We start from the raw sequence: 15,806 nt of genomic DNA on the forward strand, positions 1-15,806 counted from the left end.
CTCGGAGAGCGCACACAAAATCAAATGAACCCACTTTAGCCCGCGGTTCGCGCCTACACACAGACGCGCGCCCGGCCGGGGGTGGGATGACGGCAACGTGTTACTGGCTGCTCACTTAAAAAAACTGATTCGATTAAGTAACTTGTCCATCGCGCGAAGGCCAACATCCTCTACACACAGCAGACACAGAGTCGGTACACCACCGCACCAAGTGTTGGAACTGGAGAGGTGCGTTGTTGTTTTTGTTTTCTATATGGGGGACACAACACATATACTCACTTTTAATTTCACAAGAAGAAAATGTTTTTTAAATTCCAAGCGGATAGCCCAACGACAAGAATTCACTCGAATTGGGGTTTATCGTGGTCAGGCAAACGAATATTTTGGACGACAGTTCGCTATGTGGAAGGTTACTGCGATGGGGAAAATGCACAATTAAAAGGGCTGTTCGTTTGACACACACACACTGCAGAGCATGATCTCGGATCAAATCCCAGTAAGCAGTGCCCCATGTGTCGTCACAGGCCGGTAGGGCCATTTGGGCGCTCCCAGTACAACGCAAACTCATTTTTGCGTCATTTTGCCGTTAGTTGTACAGTTTATTGACTATATTTTCAAAAGAGCGTGTAATAAAAACGTACTTCGTTTCAGGCATTGCGAAGAAAATGAGCGGAACATGGGTTCATGAACACATTCGAAGACTCGGAACGGTAAACAGAGATGCAGAGTTAATCCCCACCCAGTCAACATCATCTCCCTACGTCCAGTGGAGGGTTTGGTCGTAAAATTCGATACGTTGCAACTGACCTCATCGGCGCCGTTTGGTAAGTGATATGTGCCAAAGGCTTCATTATATGTCCACCACAAACTCATACCAACGGCTTATTGCAATTCCATTCACATACGTACGTACAAGCAGTGCACTGCATCTTTCTCTGTGGCTACCAGGCACTAGAGAGGTTTATTAATCCTTCGCTGTGCAAGTGTACGCGTGCACGGTTCAGGGAGGTTCACCATCGCAGGCAACCGCGCACTAAACTTGGACACAGGGCGAGCGCAAAGGTTAAAAGGACGTTATAGCATCGTGATGGTGGCGGCGCAGGTGTACCACCGTATGGAGCAGAGCCCCACGGCGATCAATCGGCATGATTTTTTCGACCAACTTCAACCATATGGCAGCGTAGAACCACGAACAGCTAGCTTGCAATGAGTTTTTGGCGGTCCTCTGTGGACAGTGTGGAACCTACACCCGCCTGCTAGGTTAAGTCTCTCACTGTTCGCGTGTGCAATGACAGTGGGGAAGTCATGTGTGTGTGTGGGTAGGCTAAATGCGGAAAGGGGCCCCCACACGACCTCCACGCCACCCTTGTGCCGGTGACACAAGGTTCTTACCGCCCGTAACACTGTCTTCCAATTGCTCCCTCTCATTCTCTGTCTCTCTCTACCAGCCGGGGCGGGATGCTCTCTCTAATCACTGGCCAGGTAACGAAAGAGAGTAGTAGTCGCGGCTCCAGGGACAGAGACCGTGTCTCGCCTTTTTTTGGCGTCATCGTCGTGGCCATAATCGTCACCGGAATGGAGCTCCAGTCACACACAGCCACACGCACACCACCCGTTCGTCGCCGAGCACGTAAAAGGTGCGCTGTTCATTAAAATGTTTCTCATTTTTCTTTGTCAAACCAGGCACAGGTCTGTTTGCTGACTGTGTGTGTGTGCGAGTGTGTGGTGGTTGTGTTTGGAGAAACCTCCACAAACGATCAAACCGAGCACGACGGATCGAACCCGATTTGGATCGAACTATCGCGCCCGTTAATTCAACCAACCGTATGGGGTGGGGTGAGGGGAGAATGGGAAAGGGGAGTTGAGACACAAACAGGAAGAGACAACGCAATAAAACAACCTACCTTATGGTGACTTCCGGTCATCCACGGAATCAGCCCGTCGATGAGCAGCCCGAGGTCGGTACATTCGATCGAGTTTTCCGAATCGCTCAGATACAGCACCAGATCCTCGGCCAGCTGAGCCTTCACGCGCATGTCCGCCTTCGCCATCTGCGTGACGTAGCCGTCGATGTCGATCGGCTTTTGGTACGCCATCCTGGTGCGCGCAGGTGTAGTACGGTGTGCGTCCTTTGCCTCAAATTTCGCGTTCCAGATCCTTTTGTGTTGTGGGTTGACGGCCTTCTACTGCACCGACTCTCTTTGCGTTGATTGATGGATACCGCCGAATTAACAGGCCACCCACCCACGGACACGAAAGTGTACCTTTCGTAGCCTCTCTCTTTCTCTCTCCTACACACACACACGCTTTTTCCTTTTGTTGTGACTGATTTGCTGATGGTTGAGTTCAATTCAACACCAAATTCCGATCATAATTATACCTCCAATTCTCCGAAACGATCGGTTGACTATTTTATTCAATGAACTCTTCACACCACACTGATTCCACGCGGTTCGGGGTTCTCTTTTCTCTTCGTTCTTTCTTCTTCGTTTCACTAATAAATCCATTGATACTTTTTCATGCCTTTAAGCTTGCCGTTGCAACGGTCTTGTTCTGTAAGGGGTGAATGTTTCCCACCCGGAAACACCGAACGATCACGCACGCTTACACACACGGAAAACACACTGAAAACACACACACACACGCACGCGAAGGAAAGCACTTGTCGTCTTCTTCGCAAAAGTAATCTTGCTGTATTGCTCTCTGCACTCCGTCGGGGTATTTTTATTACAATCTGTTACTTTCGTGCAAATCTCAACCCACGGCGGCCAGATCTGGAACTTGTCATCGACTCTTCAACTCTCACTTTCTCACCTTGCCGTGCCGTGCCAAATATCTAAACACACAGACACACACACACTCGCGCGCGGACCCCTGGAAGCGGAGCTATTTTTCTTTACAAAGGAATTTTCGCGAAACAATTCGTCACGGGAATCACATTCGCACGCGGATCGTTCACTTCACTTTGCTTACTGTAAATTCTTCGGCATCATCGGCAACAGGCTAGTAGTAGCGGTGGCGAAGAAAATGCTCACTTTTGAAAATGTAGAAAGATAAACAAAGCGGTTGCTGTGAAGATAGTACAAATGGAAAGCAGATTAAGTATGGCGATAACAATTTCAAGACTGAATCAATCATAGACATGCAGTTCCACAAATATCTGTGAAGACTAGAGTAATGGCTAGTAATGTTATTTTGCGAAAAACCTTAATTGATGTTGCGAATGGAACGAATGGAAGCGCATAATCAGCTTCGTTGACTTGCTCCTGCCAAAAGTTATATGGATTTTCTGGAACGAGATCAAAATAGCTCCACTGTCCCCTCAAGGAGTCAATAGAAACTCTACAGTAACCCTATATGACGTCAGCCATACATTTCAATTACAAAATACCACATGCTTTTGTGAGAATTTCAGTACACCAATGTCCGATACCTCAATACCAATCCTAATCTGATTAAAAGTTGTCATAATTCTTGTCATCGAGTTTTGCGCAAAATCTACCAAATTCCATTCCAATTCCAAGGCTTTGGGATCCAAAGGGATTGATAGTGTATGGCACATATCAGTAACCTAGTTGGAACGACTTCCACACCCCACAGTGCACGGCCTCGGCCTAACTTTTGGCAGAGATCCCATTCTAAATTCCAAAGCTATCCGCATGGCGCTCCGGGGGTTCTATTATACAACCTTCCAACTATCAAGATCGATCTAGAATTTGTGATTTGCATATCAGGTCAAAATCTATACCAAAAGTATGACAAAATTAGCTAAAATAATCTGTTCACTCACCAACATCGCTCTTAAACTGTTTTTGTTTCATGTGTTGTGATACGACCATTGCATCATCAGCTAAACAGCAATCAAGGTTAACAAAAACAACCGCTGAAACCCATTAACCTATGGTCTTCTATCGTCCGCTGGAACTGGACACAGGGGCAAGATCAAAACATCAAACCGTTAGACATAAAATAAAAAAAAGGCTGAACATCCGCCTTCCTCCCAACCCATTCTGGAGGCCAGTTGCAATTGAAGTTGATAATTACGACACCTACACCTCGTGTCATTTCACCTTAGCGAGCCTCTTGCCCGCTCATCAGCAAACGATTCGGTCATATATCTCCATCGAAGGTGTTTTTACAGCCCGCTGGCCTCTAATTTGCTCATCAACTCCTATCAACGCTAACGGCGATGGTGTACCTAAGCTATACCAACTCGCCGAAAAAGTCTGCCGAAAGGCCGTGCCAGAGTGGCGGCAGACTAGACACCGTCGTCGTGACATTGCTTCCGCACGAGGTGGTCGTGGTGCCGCAACAGCACTGATGGTTCTTTTTTTGACAATCTTCAGAAATGATCTAATCGTTGGAAATAAATATTTACATTTCGATTACGCATCACGCCGCTCACGCGGGGCGGAGGGGGGGTTGAAGCATAAAGCAAAGACACACAACCTTGTCAAACCAGTCAAAACGGAACAGCGCGCGCGTGTGTGCGTGCGTGTTTGCGTGGAAGAAGATGTATTTGCCGAGTCCCATCCAGAGGCTACTTGCTACTTGCCAGTGGCCACAATGCAATGTTGACAAGCCTGCACTTGAAAAAGGACATTTTTGTGGAGTTTTGGCGTGAAAGGGCATTTCCTTCCCGTCGTTCAAACCGCACCCCACCCCTGCGTGTGCAAATTTATTCCGGGATATTACGTAGTCCCACGGCACAACAGCAACAAACCGTCTCCTTCTCCTTCGCGGTAACGCATTTGCAAGGGCAGAAACTGCTACATAACAACATCGAAGGAGGCCGTCACTGTGTGCGCGTGTGTGGGGCTAAACTCTTCCTTGGGACAAACGCCTCCCCCCCCCCCCCTTGCCTTGCACTGTTCGCGGCGGGCATTAGGGAGGCAGTTCGGCAGAGGTGGCCTCTGGGCGTGCCAGTGTGTTAGTGCAACCCGTGCTCCATTTATTGGCCGTTTGGGGCGCGCGCTGCATGCGGCTGCCTACTCACACGCGCACGCACTATGCCGTGTATTCACTACGCAAACCCCTACGACTGTGGGGTGGAGAAAAGGGACCCGTGTAGGGTGGAAAGTGGGCAATTTGCACACAATGTTGTGTGTGTTTTTTTATTTGTTAGCTGATGGTCCCATGTTGCTGCTTTCAGCTTTGCCACACATTCTCCACTTCATTGCTAAATAAAACAAAACACCGGATAGGGGGATGGCGGACATCATCACCGTGCCAGATGAGGCTGATGTGTTGTGCGGTGTTCTAATGTGTTTTGTGACGTACTGCGGAATGGTGTAACTCGCAACATTTGATTTTTCTCTTTGGGTTTTTTTCCGCGACGATAAAACGACAAAAACAATCAATGGAAATCGTTGGACTTGTAGGCATTAAAACGACTTGGCCAGCATACCACACCACATGTTCGCTGGTTACTTTCCATCTTTCCCTAAAAACAAGAAAAGAAAAACAACATCAACACAACATCCCGGTGGGAGGGAGGAGTCGAAGGTTTGAGAGGGTTTCCTCCAGCGCAACTCTCTTTGGCCCTATGCTTCCAGAGGCGACTTTTCCAGGCAGTAAACCCCAGTCATCGGTCGGTCGGTGGGAATTGGACCACCATCTTGATTAGCGGCTCCAAATTTTCACTCTCCACTCCTCTACTGCTCCATTGTTGTAAAAATGACTCTATTTGGCACTTTGGGTTGATTTTCATCGTCAACAAACGAATGAGAACAAGCGAATAAACACAACCACTTTCCACCCCCTTGGCAAATGACGGGCGAGAGTCATTTACTTCCAGGGAGTGCGATTACAATGATTCCTGTTCATTTCTGCCAGCACATCAATGGTTATCATGTTTTAAGCACCAAGGCACAGCTCTACAGCAACAACTCAGCCAACTTTGTTGCGACGTCATAATATGGGCGGCCGTCTATGGACAACCAAACCAACAACAACACACCAGCGGCGAGTGAAATTTCGCAAATTTACTAACACACACAAACACACATTCGATCCATCACCATCTCGCCCAAAATTCGCTACGCGGACCTGCGGCTGGTTGACGGAGTGTACCATTTCGGAAACACCGGGCCAACACAATGCACGTACACACACACACCAGACTCTTGGCCCACAACTCATACGTCCGCACACACACACATACACATGCACACGCACACATATGCTCGTACGAGCCCGCATTGGAAAAATCACGCAACTCTAAATCTTCCCACACTGCTGGGGCTGAAGGGGCTTCGCCAACCAGCAGCAACAGCAACAACAACAACAGGACCCTGCCTGTGGGAACAACAGGGGGGAGGGTGCGAACGTTTTTTCACGGATTGTTTCACGAAATGGCACACAAACGAACGGGATGTGACCGAAAGTCGTGGGTTGGAGCTAGATTCATTCCACAGCTGCACTGGCCGGAACTTGGCTGACGGTGCCGTGTCATCCAGCAGGGGTCATCTTGAGCTGGTACGGCGTTTCCTCTTCTTCTTTCGCACGATGAATGAAAAGCAACATTTGGGAAAAACTTCAAAAACTTGCTCATTCAACGCGCACATACGCGCGCACACACATACACAAGCACAGCCTGCGCTCACTCTGGATGAAAGGAGAACTTGTTGGCGTTGGCCACCGTCGTCGCTTCCACCATGCCACCACACCATCAGCCACACACAATTTCTTCCGTAACACACACACACACACTCGGGGGGTGCGACCCTTCGCCATCCGGATGCGTCTCTTTTGCTCCCGAGCAGGGCGAGGAGTTGCGGCAAAGCACGGCACAACTTACACTTTTCTTCCGGTTTGCTGAATGTGTGCTTAACCGTTCCGGAATCTGCCGATTGACAACATTTTGCCAACCAAAGAATCAACCTATTTTTTCACTTCACAGCTCTCTTGCAAACCTCTTGCTCGCAAACGCACACGACCAACACACGGGGACTATGCGCTAGTTTTCGAGTTTCCGTCGCTTGCACACTGTACGCAGCATTCCCTTGCGCTGTTGCGGCTGTGTGCGTGCGCTGTACGCAGTGTGGCCAGATTATTTTGGCGGTTTTCGGTAGGCGCATCAAAATTTTATCGGTAGTTTTCGGTAGGTTAAAACTCAAAACTTTACTGAGTTTAAAGAAGTAGAAGCGAAAGAAGTGTTCAGCGGGATGAGAGGGGGGGGGGATGCTAATGGGCAAAATGAAAGTTCCATCTCACGAGAATATGTATTCTTTATCTAGGATATGGATTAGATTTGGTTCAGCGGTTACACAAAAGAAGCCCAAGCGCCACAGATTAAGCTTAAACGACTGGAAAATTGAATATCCATAGAAAAAAAATGAAAGCTCCACAGCTTCATTGGTTTGATCAATAGATGGCGTATTACAACTCATCATTATATTGCTATCCTTTTCTTGCAATGTGTTTCGACAAGTTGCATTTTATTATGACCTATATAGCCTTCTAACTTTCTGAGCAAAAATCTATATAAATGGTCGTGTGGTTAGATACGTGGGTATCAACACCAATGACCATTGCTCAAATCTCACTTGCTTCAGTGCTGGTGGTTTCCGTTGGAGTTTAGTATTTAAACAATCGTATCGCCGTTCTAGTTCTAGCGATGCATAACTTCAATGCGAAACCATACAACAGTACAGAGGAAATGAGAAAGCTCTCCTCCAAGCGATGAAGCTCAACTGGTTGGGGTATCCCACCAACAGATAGCGCCACCAGCTTTTTTGCTATTTTTAGAATGCATGAGTCGTTTGGCGTCTGCTAAACGAAGTCTTTCTATATTCCGTTTAGGTAGAGAACTTGAGTCGTTTAGAAGCCGTTTAGTGGTCGTTTAGTGGATTTGTGGCACTTGGGAGGTCTTTCTGAAATGTCGATCAGAAAATTGCACTAGGAATTCTAAGCCAAAGAAGGACTAAGATGCACATTTTTTTCTCAGTGGTGACAAGTTCTTTTTCTCGGGGCTCCACGCTACCGCCTAGGGCCGCAGCAGTGCTCCATTGGATACGATTTTATTGTTCGTGCTGTCATTTGATTTTCGCTGGATTATTAAGATTGATTTGATTGTTTGGCTGAGTTTTATAGTTCAATGATTAAAAAATTGAGATATTTTCCTTCAACCCCTAGATACATCGGTATACATCGGTATTTCTGGTCACTCTGGCTGTACGCTCGCGCGGCGACAGTGGCGGGTTGAGTACTGATCCCGGTTGCCACCAAGCCGTTACCTTTGCTAAGCAATTGTTTACGTGCATCTTTTTGCGTTGCTGCATGTTTTCAAAAGTTGTTGGAATTACACGAATTTTTGTTGAATTGTAGGCCACTCGTTATTGCTCAAGATTTATCACTGCTATTAAATAGCAGATACTTCGGGCCTTTCATTCCTTTTCCATCCAATTCAGTTGTCAGATTTCGTCGAACCCAATCAACAAGTTTTGTTTACAATCAGCAAATTTAATTGATAAATAAGAGAACAGTAATTTTATAAGTTTACCAGTCTCATTATTGTGGGTTTAGTTGTCACTTTTTTATATTAAATATATGGACAAACATCATCGTTCGATAAGCGTCCAATTGTACAGGGCTGTCAGACGGGACAGTGGTTGACGGTTTTTGTTAGCTGGGAATCGCTTTGGCAGTCAAAAAGAAAAACGACGGTCGCCTCTTTCTTCTTTCGCCACAGACGATAATGATAACGAAAAAATCGTAAAACAGCAACCGTGCCGAGTGTTTCCGACCACACCAAACGGGAAACAGGATCTAAAATTCATTTCACACGCTGTACGCTGTTAGTTTGCCGCCTCGTAGAGTGTTTTCTTTACTAGTTTTCCGATTCGGCATATAAACAAACCAGTAGTGCGTCGTGTACAAAGGAAAGGTAGCTAGGCGGGCACAGGTGGTGGACGGAAGGTGGCACAATAAAGAAAATCATGCATTCGGATCGCCGATTGTATCTTCTGGTGCTGTATGTGTTCGCGCTACAGCTCCGGACGTCGATAGGAGGCAATCCGCGCGACAGTGCCCAGGTCAGTGCCCGTAATGTGGCGAGCAATGGCACCAGCAGCAGTAGCGCCAGAAGCAACAGTAGCACCAACAGTAGGTATCGCTCCGTAAGGAGGGGCATCTCGTGACCAGCCGGAACTATTTGTTCAGTTCTTTTCATCCACTGTCTCTGTTCCAGCAGTTGCCTGTCGGGAGGATGTGCTCGACCAATGTCCCCCGAATGCGTCATGTGATAAGGGTCAGTGTGTTTGTCTTTTCGGCTACAAGCTGAATGCCGCGTATCACGGGAAGAACGCCTCTGCCAGCAGTCCGCCGCCAGCCATGCCTGTTCCGAGCACCAACGCTGCCTCCATTACGTACTGTTTGCCGGACGAAACCGGCGCCAAAGCAACCTCTCTGCACGGAGGACCTGGCAGCAATAGCAGCAAGGCGCCGGGCGACGGAGCTGCTGCCGAAGGAGATGGTGGAAAGGCGGGACAGTTGCCCCTGCGGGAACCGGTCGCAGCTCATCACATCCTCGGTGGCGTGCTGATCCCACTCGCCTTCGTCGTGATACTGATCGGCAGTGCCATCCTCGCGAAGCGTACAGATCTCTGGGCCCGGCTACGGCAACGGTTCCTCGCGCACCGGAACCGCCACCGAAGGCGGCCGGCCTACGAGGACGTGGTGCTAGGTAATGATTCCGATGATCCGCCTTTGATCTAAAACGAAAGCAAACCGAACCCAACAACCACCAACCAGCATCTTCTCTCTCTCTTCTCTCTCTCTTTCTTCTCTATCCTTTCTTTTTCCTTGTGCCCCACTAATTCCCTTCGCACCTCACCCCCTACTAGTCACCCCGTCGGTAGAGCACCACGGTTGAGAGGTCGTGTCTCGGTGCAAGCATGTCGTTCTAGAGCGAGTGTGTGTAGCGGCTGTTCGATGTGCTTATTGGTATTTTCTGTTTAGCGTAGATTGTCCGCCCTCTAATCCCCCTTCTCTCCTGTAGTACCACCACGGTATTATATCCCTTCTGCCGACAAACCCTTCAATAATCGACGACTCATTACCATTATGCGTAACCGAAATATCTCTCTCTCTCTCTTTCTCTCTCACTCTCTGTTCTCTTCTTTCACTGTTCCACATCACAACTTCCTTTTCGTTACTAACGACCCCCTTAATCAACTAAACAAAACCAACAACGACCGACAACGACGAATTGATGAGAGCAGTGGGCTTTGAGCCACAGGCGGGCAGGCTTTGAGAACGCCAAAGAGAACAGTACCATGCCGAGGAAGGGTGTGCATTTAAATAGATGTGCTTGTTTTTACATTATCGCCCCCCTTATCGAGCGCGAACTTGCTGCAACCTACGTTCCTTAACGAGAAGAAGAGCGCGATCCCGCGGGGTGATGTACTGAAGAAATAAGTCTAAAATCTAAGTCATTGAGGCGCGGAGGATGGTCGGAACCGATCGCACACATACGCACAACACCGTAAGATAGTGGAGTAGAAGATCGATAGCGATGAGAAATAGGCAGAGGGGGAGGCAGAGGAACGCTGATAAGAAGCTGGGAGCTGCAGCACGGGCAGAGGATAAGATAGAATCTTGCCAAATGGAGACAAAAAAAACCTATTCTTATTTGAAAGCGAATTAGCAGTTAAGAGAATTATTGAAAACAGAGTTGTGTTGGTCCAGTGGAATTTGGCAAGAGTGCGTTGAAACAGCAGAAACCAAATGTCTTTTTGAGGAATTAGATAGTGTAGCGTGTGAGTTTGATCACACTTTCACCAAAAACCAAAAAGAATGGAAAAGGAAATACGTGGAAGTTGTAAGAATTTAGAGATTGCCGTAACGAACGATCGAGAAGCGCGGATAAGTGTGGATAGTTTTAACTTCAAGGACCTCTAACGCCTATTTTGGGCTACTTTGGGTTTGACCTAAGTCATCAGCCCAGGAGGTCTCAAAGATTTGCATCAGAGATTTTGATCTTCCTTCCCGGAGGGCATTAAATAACATTAATAAACAATAATTTAGGACATAGGAGTAAAACAAAAGCGTAAGCAAAAGAGAGTGGGAAGCTGTAACATTTCGTACGATAGGTTCCTTTTAGCTATCGAATGAGATTAAAGGACTAACGCGAGAGGATGACGGGGAATGTGTACAGTCAGTATCAAAACGCACAGAAACAGAACACGAACTCATTACTAAATGCATTACAGAGGAGCAGCCATATCACTGCACGCATCAGGGGGAACGAAATCGAAAAGGGACAAAAATAAGAGAAGGAATTGTAGCATTTGAAGGCAGGGCGCACGAAGAACTATTACTTACACTTACCTAACTCGTGGTTTCTTCCTATCCCCGTGTGCATTTTCCCATATCATTAGGCGTATTGTTCCTTATTGTTTTTGTCACCCTTCTTTTGTTTATCCCTCTCTCGGTCGTTTCCTCATCATTTTGTTTGAGTACATTTAATGAGCCATAATTTTCGTCATACCAAAAATATGTATTCTGTGATAAATTTCAATAAATGTCTATATTTTTAAGACGGTAACATTTTCGGAGTGCCAGCGCAAGCAAGAAAGGTTACCGATTGTACGATTGTTTGTTTGTTATTCGCGATTTATTTCTATTTTTCCCCCTATTCGATCTGTTTCGCGCCTTCTGCCGCCCGCGTTAGTACCCTACGCCGTTCGAGGTTTTTGTCGGGTAAATGCACCTCGAACGATTTGAAGTGATCGAGTATGTTTTTGACTAGTGGTTCCTTCATGTTGTAATACTCCGCTATCTTTGCCGAGGTCCACTGCTGCGGGTCGGTCTGATGGTTGCCGATAAACTGTACCGCTTGCCGCAGCGTGCAACGGCCCTTCGTGACGGTACGCGGTTCGAGATGGCCAAACTCGTACTCTTCCACGGTGGTACGGTTTATGGGAAGAGGTTTATCAGGGTCCTGCGTTTGAGCAGCCTTAGGATCGATCTGAAAATGCAACGGAAGAAAGAACACACGTGCGTTTGTGTGTGTTGTAATAAAAACCGATAATCATATGAACGACGTCGGGAGGGAGCCTCTGTCACCGTACCATCACATCCTTTGAGGTAACGTAGACTTGGCGCAGATTTTCATCCAACTGAACATTCTTACGACTCTGCTCTTCGACAATATCTGGATGATCTGTGCAGTGGTGTAGGAGAAAAAATCAATTAGCACCGGGATATGCAAAGAAGGTCACACACGCACGGTTCCTTACCCTTGAGCACACGCTCCAAATCTCGCAGGTTGGATTCAAACTTTGGGGCCGGTTTGGGTTTTGCTTGCGATATCACTTTCTGTGCCCGATTTTCCACATTGAATCGTTGCACCTGCCGTCCAACGACGGACATTGCTTTACCCATTTTAAGTGCAGAGCTTACAGCACATCCAAATTTTGTGTTTAATATCAGCAGATTGCGTAAATATACCCGGTTTGACAAATGGGCAGCGAGAAAATGTGATTTGACGTTTCAACCGGCGGACGGTTTGTTTACGTTGTTGGTTTGAAGCGATTTTTAGTAATTAAACCATTTAGTTTTACAAAAAATATTAAATTACGTGAAGAGCATTTCAAAAGAGCTGAAATTATTGTATTTTAGGGCATTTTTCATGAATTAAATCGTGATAATAGAGTTCGATGCAGTTTGACAATCACCTCATCGATTGACAAAACGTTTTCACCGGGCAGCTGTCATAGCACAATAACAAAACAAAGGACGAATTTAGCCGGCGCGAAACATGGTAAGCTCCATTTAGCTGCTGATTATATGGGGTTTTCTTTATTTAAACACCTTTCTGTCGAATATTTCAGTATTCTCTACTACACAAAGAGGAGGCGGCACACGAGGAAAGCATTTGGTCCTGCGCCTGGGGCCGAATAAAAGTGCGCCCGGAAGGTGCGGACGACGAAAACGATGACAACTCACGGGATTCCACGGCCAGCAAAAAGGACGCCAGTGGCTCGCTGGCTGAGTACAGAGATTTCATCGTTACCGGTGGTGTCGATGATACGGTGAAGATTTGGGACGTGTTGCCGGATCGGAGCAAATTTAAGCTTCGAAACACCTTCACCGGACATTCGCTCGGTGTGGTGTCGGTGGATGTCAGCACCAGTGGGGAAGGTAAGTGACGCGGAGGTAGAACTTGGAAGGGTTACAGGATGATGTTATAAAACATGATTTCATTTGTAGTTATCGCGAGCAGCTCGCTCGATTCAAGCCTGTGCATATGGAAAGCGGAAACGGGGCAGCTGATGAATCAAATTTCGGTCGGGCCGGTCGATTTGTGGACGGTGGCGTTTTCACCATGCGATAAGTACATCATTTCCGGTTCGCACGAGGGAAAGATTTCGCTCTACAGTGTAGAAACGGGCAAGGCGGAACAGGTGTTGGATCCACAGAACGGCAAATTTACGCTCAGCATTGCATATGTAAGTATTTGAGGAAAGGGACGATAAAAGGCAGAGTTTCATGTAATACCCATTTCAGAGCCCCGATGGCAAGTACATTGCGAGCGGTGCTATCGATGGCATTATCAACATTTTCGATGTGGCAGCGGGCAAGGTGGCCCAAACGCTCGAAGGCCACGCCATGTCGGTGCGCAGTCTGTGCTTCTCGCCCGACTCCCAAATGCTGCTGACCGCTTCGGACGATGGGCACATGAAGCTGTACGATGTGGCACACTCCGACGTGGTGGGCACGCTGTCCGGCCACGCGTCCTGGGTGCTGTCGGTATCGTTCTCGGGAGATGGGAAAAATTTCGCCTCCTCTTCCAGCGACAAGACGGTCAAAATCTGGAACGTTGCCGAACGCCAGTGTCTGCACACGTTTACCGAGCACGCGGATCAGGTGTGGGGCGTACGGTACAGCCCGGACAGTGCGAACGTCATCTCGGTGTCGGAAGATAAGTGTATAAACATGTACGACTGTCCACCGAACGTTGTGTGAGATTAATAAAATTCTTTCCATTTCACGCATTTATCTCCAACAAGAATTAGTTTGGGACGTTCGTTTGTTTCACGTCCTATTGGAATTGGCACTTTAAGGAGATAAATTAAATTGAATTCTTATAGAAAAATGGGATGAAACTGAGAATCGGTAGGAATTGGCACAACTTGGCATAATTTGACATGGGTACAACGGCAACGTACGTGACATCCATTTTTATACTGGAATATTTTGTTCACTGGCAGGAAAGAATAACAATACTAGTGAAATTCTGTTGAAAATATACCCAACCGTAACCATAAAGTCAATCATTTGATTGCAGAAAAGGATAAAAAATGTCAAATTGAATAAATTTACCCAATTCGTAGCTAATTTTGTGCATAAACCGCTTACACCTCTTCATAACCACAGCAAGGACGACACCTGGAATGGTTCCAAAATGGATCGTTTTGTACTGACCTGCAAGGAAACCTCCTCCGTGTATTGGTTTCCAAGTGGGGCTATATTTGTAACAACCATTCAATATTAAAGACTACATTAGGCCGGACGCTACCGCTCATACATAAATCAATCTTGTTCGCACTTCATTAATATCCTCCCGTGCCCGTCCCATGCCAATGGGAAGTTGTGGAAAACGAAAGTGATCCTTTTCCTCCTGCCCTTTCGTAGGGCCGCCTGCCTCCCTCTCCCCTCCCCCCGCCAAAAGTGGCTATTTTCCGTCCATTTCGACAAACAGAAACCACTGATGGGTCGAATTTTCTCATGCATTTCTGTGCTTCTGTGAAAGAGAGGGGGGGAGGGAAAAAATCCCAACAGTTGGCCAATCCTACAGTGCAAGGGAACGGCAGTCGGGGGAGAAAAAAAAAGGTTCGAAGGATATCGTCAAACTAAAACTTCTCGCCCCAATGCCCGGAGGGTGTAGTACCGTGGGTCTGTCGAATTCCATCTCGAAATCATTCGCGACCAAGCAAGGACCGGACGACCAAATGGGGTGGGGGCTTGAGGCGTGTAATGTTTGTCTCCGCAATGGAATTACACTTCATAGGCCACTGATTTCTTCCCTTCGAGACCATTTCACATCTGATCGCCCTCCCTGCGGTGGACAAAAAGTTCAGTGACACCCAAAAATCCCAAAGAAAAGGGGAAAGGGACTCTGAGCGGAGCCCAAACCAAAAAGCCCGAAGAAAAAAAGGGAAGGTCAGCACAAGTATGTGCTAATATTATGCAGCTCGTTTCCGGTGTCGTCAAGCGTCCAATGGGAAGGTGAAGGAGAGGAAGTCAGTAATGATGTAAACTTGTGCAGAAGGTCGTGGAAAGTACAAAACGGCAAGAAACCTATCGGCCGGAGGGTTGCAGGAGGTCAGAGTACGGATATAGTTAAGTCGAAGTGATACGCTACACCGTACGACGGGACGACCACATGGAGGGGGGGGTGTGGGCAGGAATTAACGAACGGATGTAAAAAATGAAAATGAAAGTTCACCGTAGTAAACATAATCGCATAATGCACGACCATTTTGTTACGGCTATTGATTGAGCAGTATAAAATAGTCCAAAATTTCAATTCAATTGTAAGACATTCTATTACTTCTCAACATCAAATCTTGCGTCTCAAAAGCGTAACAACCACCATGTGCTTTTTCTCTTTTGCGCAACCCTAATGCAGATACTGTGCGTATGCCCGCATGACGACTTACACGCACACTACGTTACCATGGCAGCTTAGATGCATTCCATGTGGTGTGCAGTTACAGGCTTTGTTTTTGTTTACAGTCGCACATGATGTACGGCCGACTGCCACACCACTACGCCACAAACGGAGTCCAGCCGACCGA

The 15,806-nt window shown here is 47.2% G+C and overlaps 4 protein-coding genes across 17 annotated transcripts in view; 2 read left to right on the plus strand and 2 right to left on the minus strand.

The window, feature by feature from the left end:
- LOC121594746 (CLIP-associating protein) overlaps nt 1–15,806 on the minus strand; it is a 155,301-nt gene that overhangs the window by 12,626 nt on the left and 126,869 nt on the right. For 5 of the 13 annotated variants that reach the window (XM_041918367.1, XM_041918370.1, XM_041918366.1 and 2 more), the window contains exons 1-2: nt 6,800–6,988; nt 1,905–3,069 (exon numbers count right to left, since the gene is read on the minus strand). In XM_041918367.1, coding sequence (XP_041774301.1) covers nt 1,905–2,096 — 192 coding nt within the window. In that variant the 5' untranslated portion in view covers nt 2,097–3,069; nt 6,800–6,988. Of the gene's footprint in view, nt 1–1,904; nt 3,070–3,206; nt 3,226–3,790; nt 5,834–6,584; nt 6,602–6,799; nt 6,990–15,806 lie in introns of those variants that run through there. The other 8 variants (XM_041918364.1, XM_041918363.1, XM_041918359.1 and 5 more) reach the window with 5 other exon arrangements.
- Nucleotides 475–14,294, plus strand: LOC121594760 (WD repeat-containing protein 61). 2 transcript variants are annotated; one of them, XM_041918402.1, is made up of 6 exons: nt 475–585; nt 652–824; nt 12,625–12,766; nt 12,837–13,146; nt 13,216–13,454; nt 13,513–14,294. In XM_041918402.1, the coding sequence occupies exons 3-6, from the start codon at nt 12,764–12,766 to the stop codon at nt 13,969–13,971; spliced, it is 1,011 nt and encodes a 336-aa protein (XP_041774336.1). In that variant the 5' UTR covers nt 475–585; nt 652–824; nt 12,625–12,763; the 3' UTR covers nt 13,972–14,294. The 2 variants fall into 2 exon arrangements, with proteins under 2 accessions (XP_041774336.1, XP_041774335.1); XM_041918401.1 differs by having other exon boundaries at nt 481–592.
- On the plus strand, nt 8,644–10,788 carry LOC121594764. The gene is made up of 2 exons (XM_041918407.1): nt 8,644–9,105; nt 9,194–10,788. The coding sequence occupies exons 1-2, from the start codon at nt 8,940–8,942 to the stop codon at nt 9,715–9,717; spliced, it is 690 nt and encodes a 229-aa protein (XP_041774341.1). The 5' UTR covers nt 8,644–8,939; the 3' UTR covers nt 9,718–10,788.
- Nucleotides 11,399–12,478, minus strand: LOC121594766 (protein NDUFAF4 homolog). The gene is made up of 3 exons (XM_041918409.1): nt 12,243–12,478; nt 12,075–12,166; nt 11,399–11,971 (listed from the first exon to the last, which is right to left on the minus strand). The coding sequence occupies exons 1-3, from the start codon at nt 12,385–12,387 to the stop codon at nt 11,636–11,638; spliced, it is 573 nt and encodes a 190-aa protein (XP_041774343.1). The 5' UTR covers nt 12,388–12,478; the 3' UTR covers nt 11,399–11,635.

This window comes from Anopheles merus, chromosome 2L (genome assembly GCF_017562075.2).
Source record: "Anopheles merus strain MAF chromosome 2L, AmerM5.1, whole genome shotgun sequence".
Lineage (NCBI taxonomy): Eukaryota > Metazoa > Arthropoda > Insecta > Diptera > Culicidae > Anopheles > Anopheles merus.

Excerpts from the sequence above, each read along its gene's own strand:
- LOC121594760 (XM_041918402.1), top strand. Across the intron at positions 13,147-13,215 it reads TGTCAGCACCAGTGGGGAAG|TTATCGCGAGCAGCTCGCTC; the intron begins GTAAGTGACGCG and ends TTTCATTTGTAG. Across the intron at positions 13,455-13,512 it reads TTACGCTCAGCATTGCATAT|AGCCCCGATGGCAAGTACAT; the intron begins GTAAGTATTTGA and ends TACCCATTTCAG.
- LOC121594764 (XM_041918407.1), top strand. The coding sequence starts at position 8,940 with ATGCATTCGGATCGCCGATTGTATCTTCTGGTGCTGTATGTGTTCGCG. Across the intron at positions 9,106-9,193 it reads AAGCAACAGTAGCACCAACA|TTGCCTGTCGGGAGGATGTG; the intron begins GTAGGTATCGCT and ends CTGTTCCAGCAG.
- LOC121594766 (XM_041918409.1), bottom strand. The coding sequence starts at position 12,387 with ATGGGTAAAGCAATGTCCGTCGTTGGACGGCAGGTGCAACGATTCAAT. Across the intron at positions 12,167-12,242 it reads TTTGGAGCGTGTGCTCAAGG|ATCATCCAGATATTGTCGAA; the intron begins GTAAGGAACCGT and ends ACCACTGCACAG. Across the intron at positions 11,972-12,074 it reads TTACCTCAAAGGATGTGATG|ATCGATCCTAAGGCTGCTCA; the intron begins GTACGGTGACAG and ends TTGCATTTTCAG.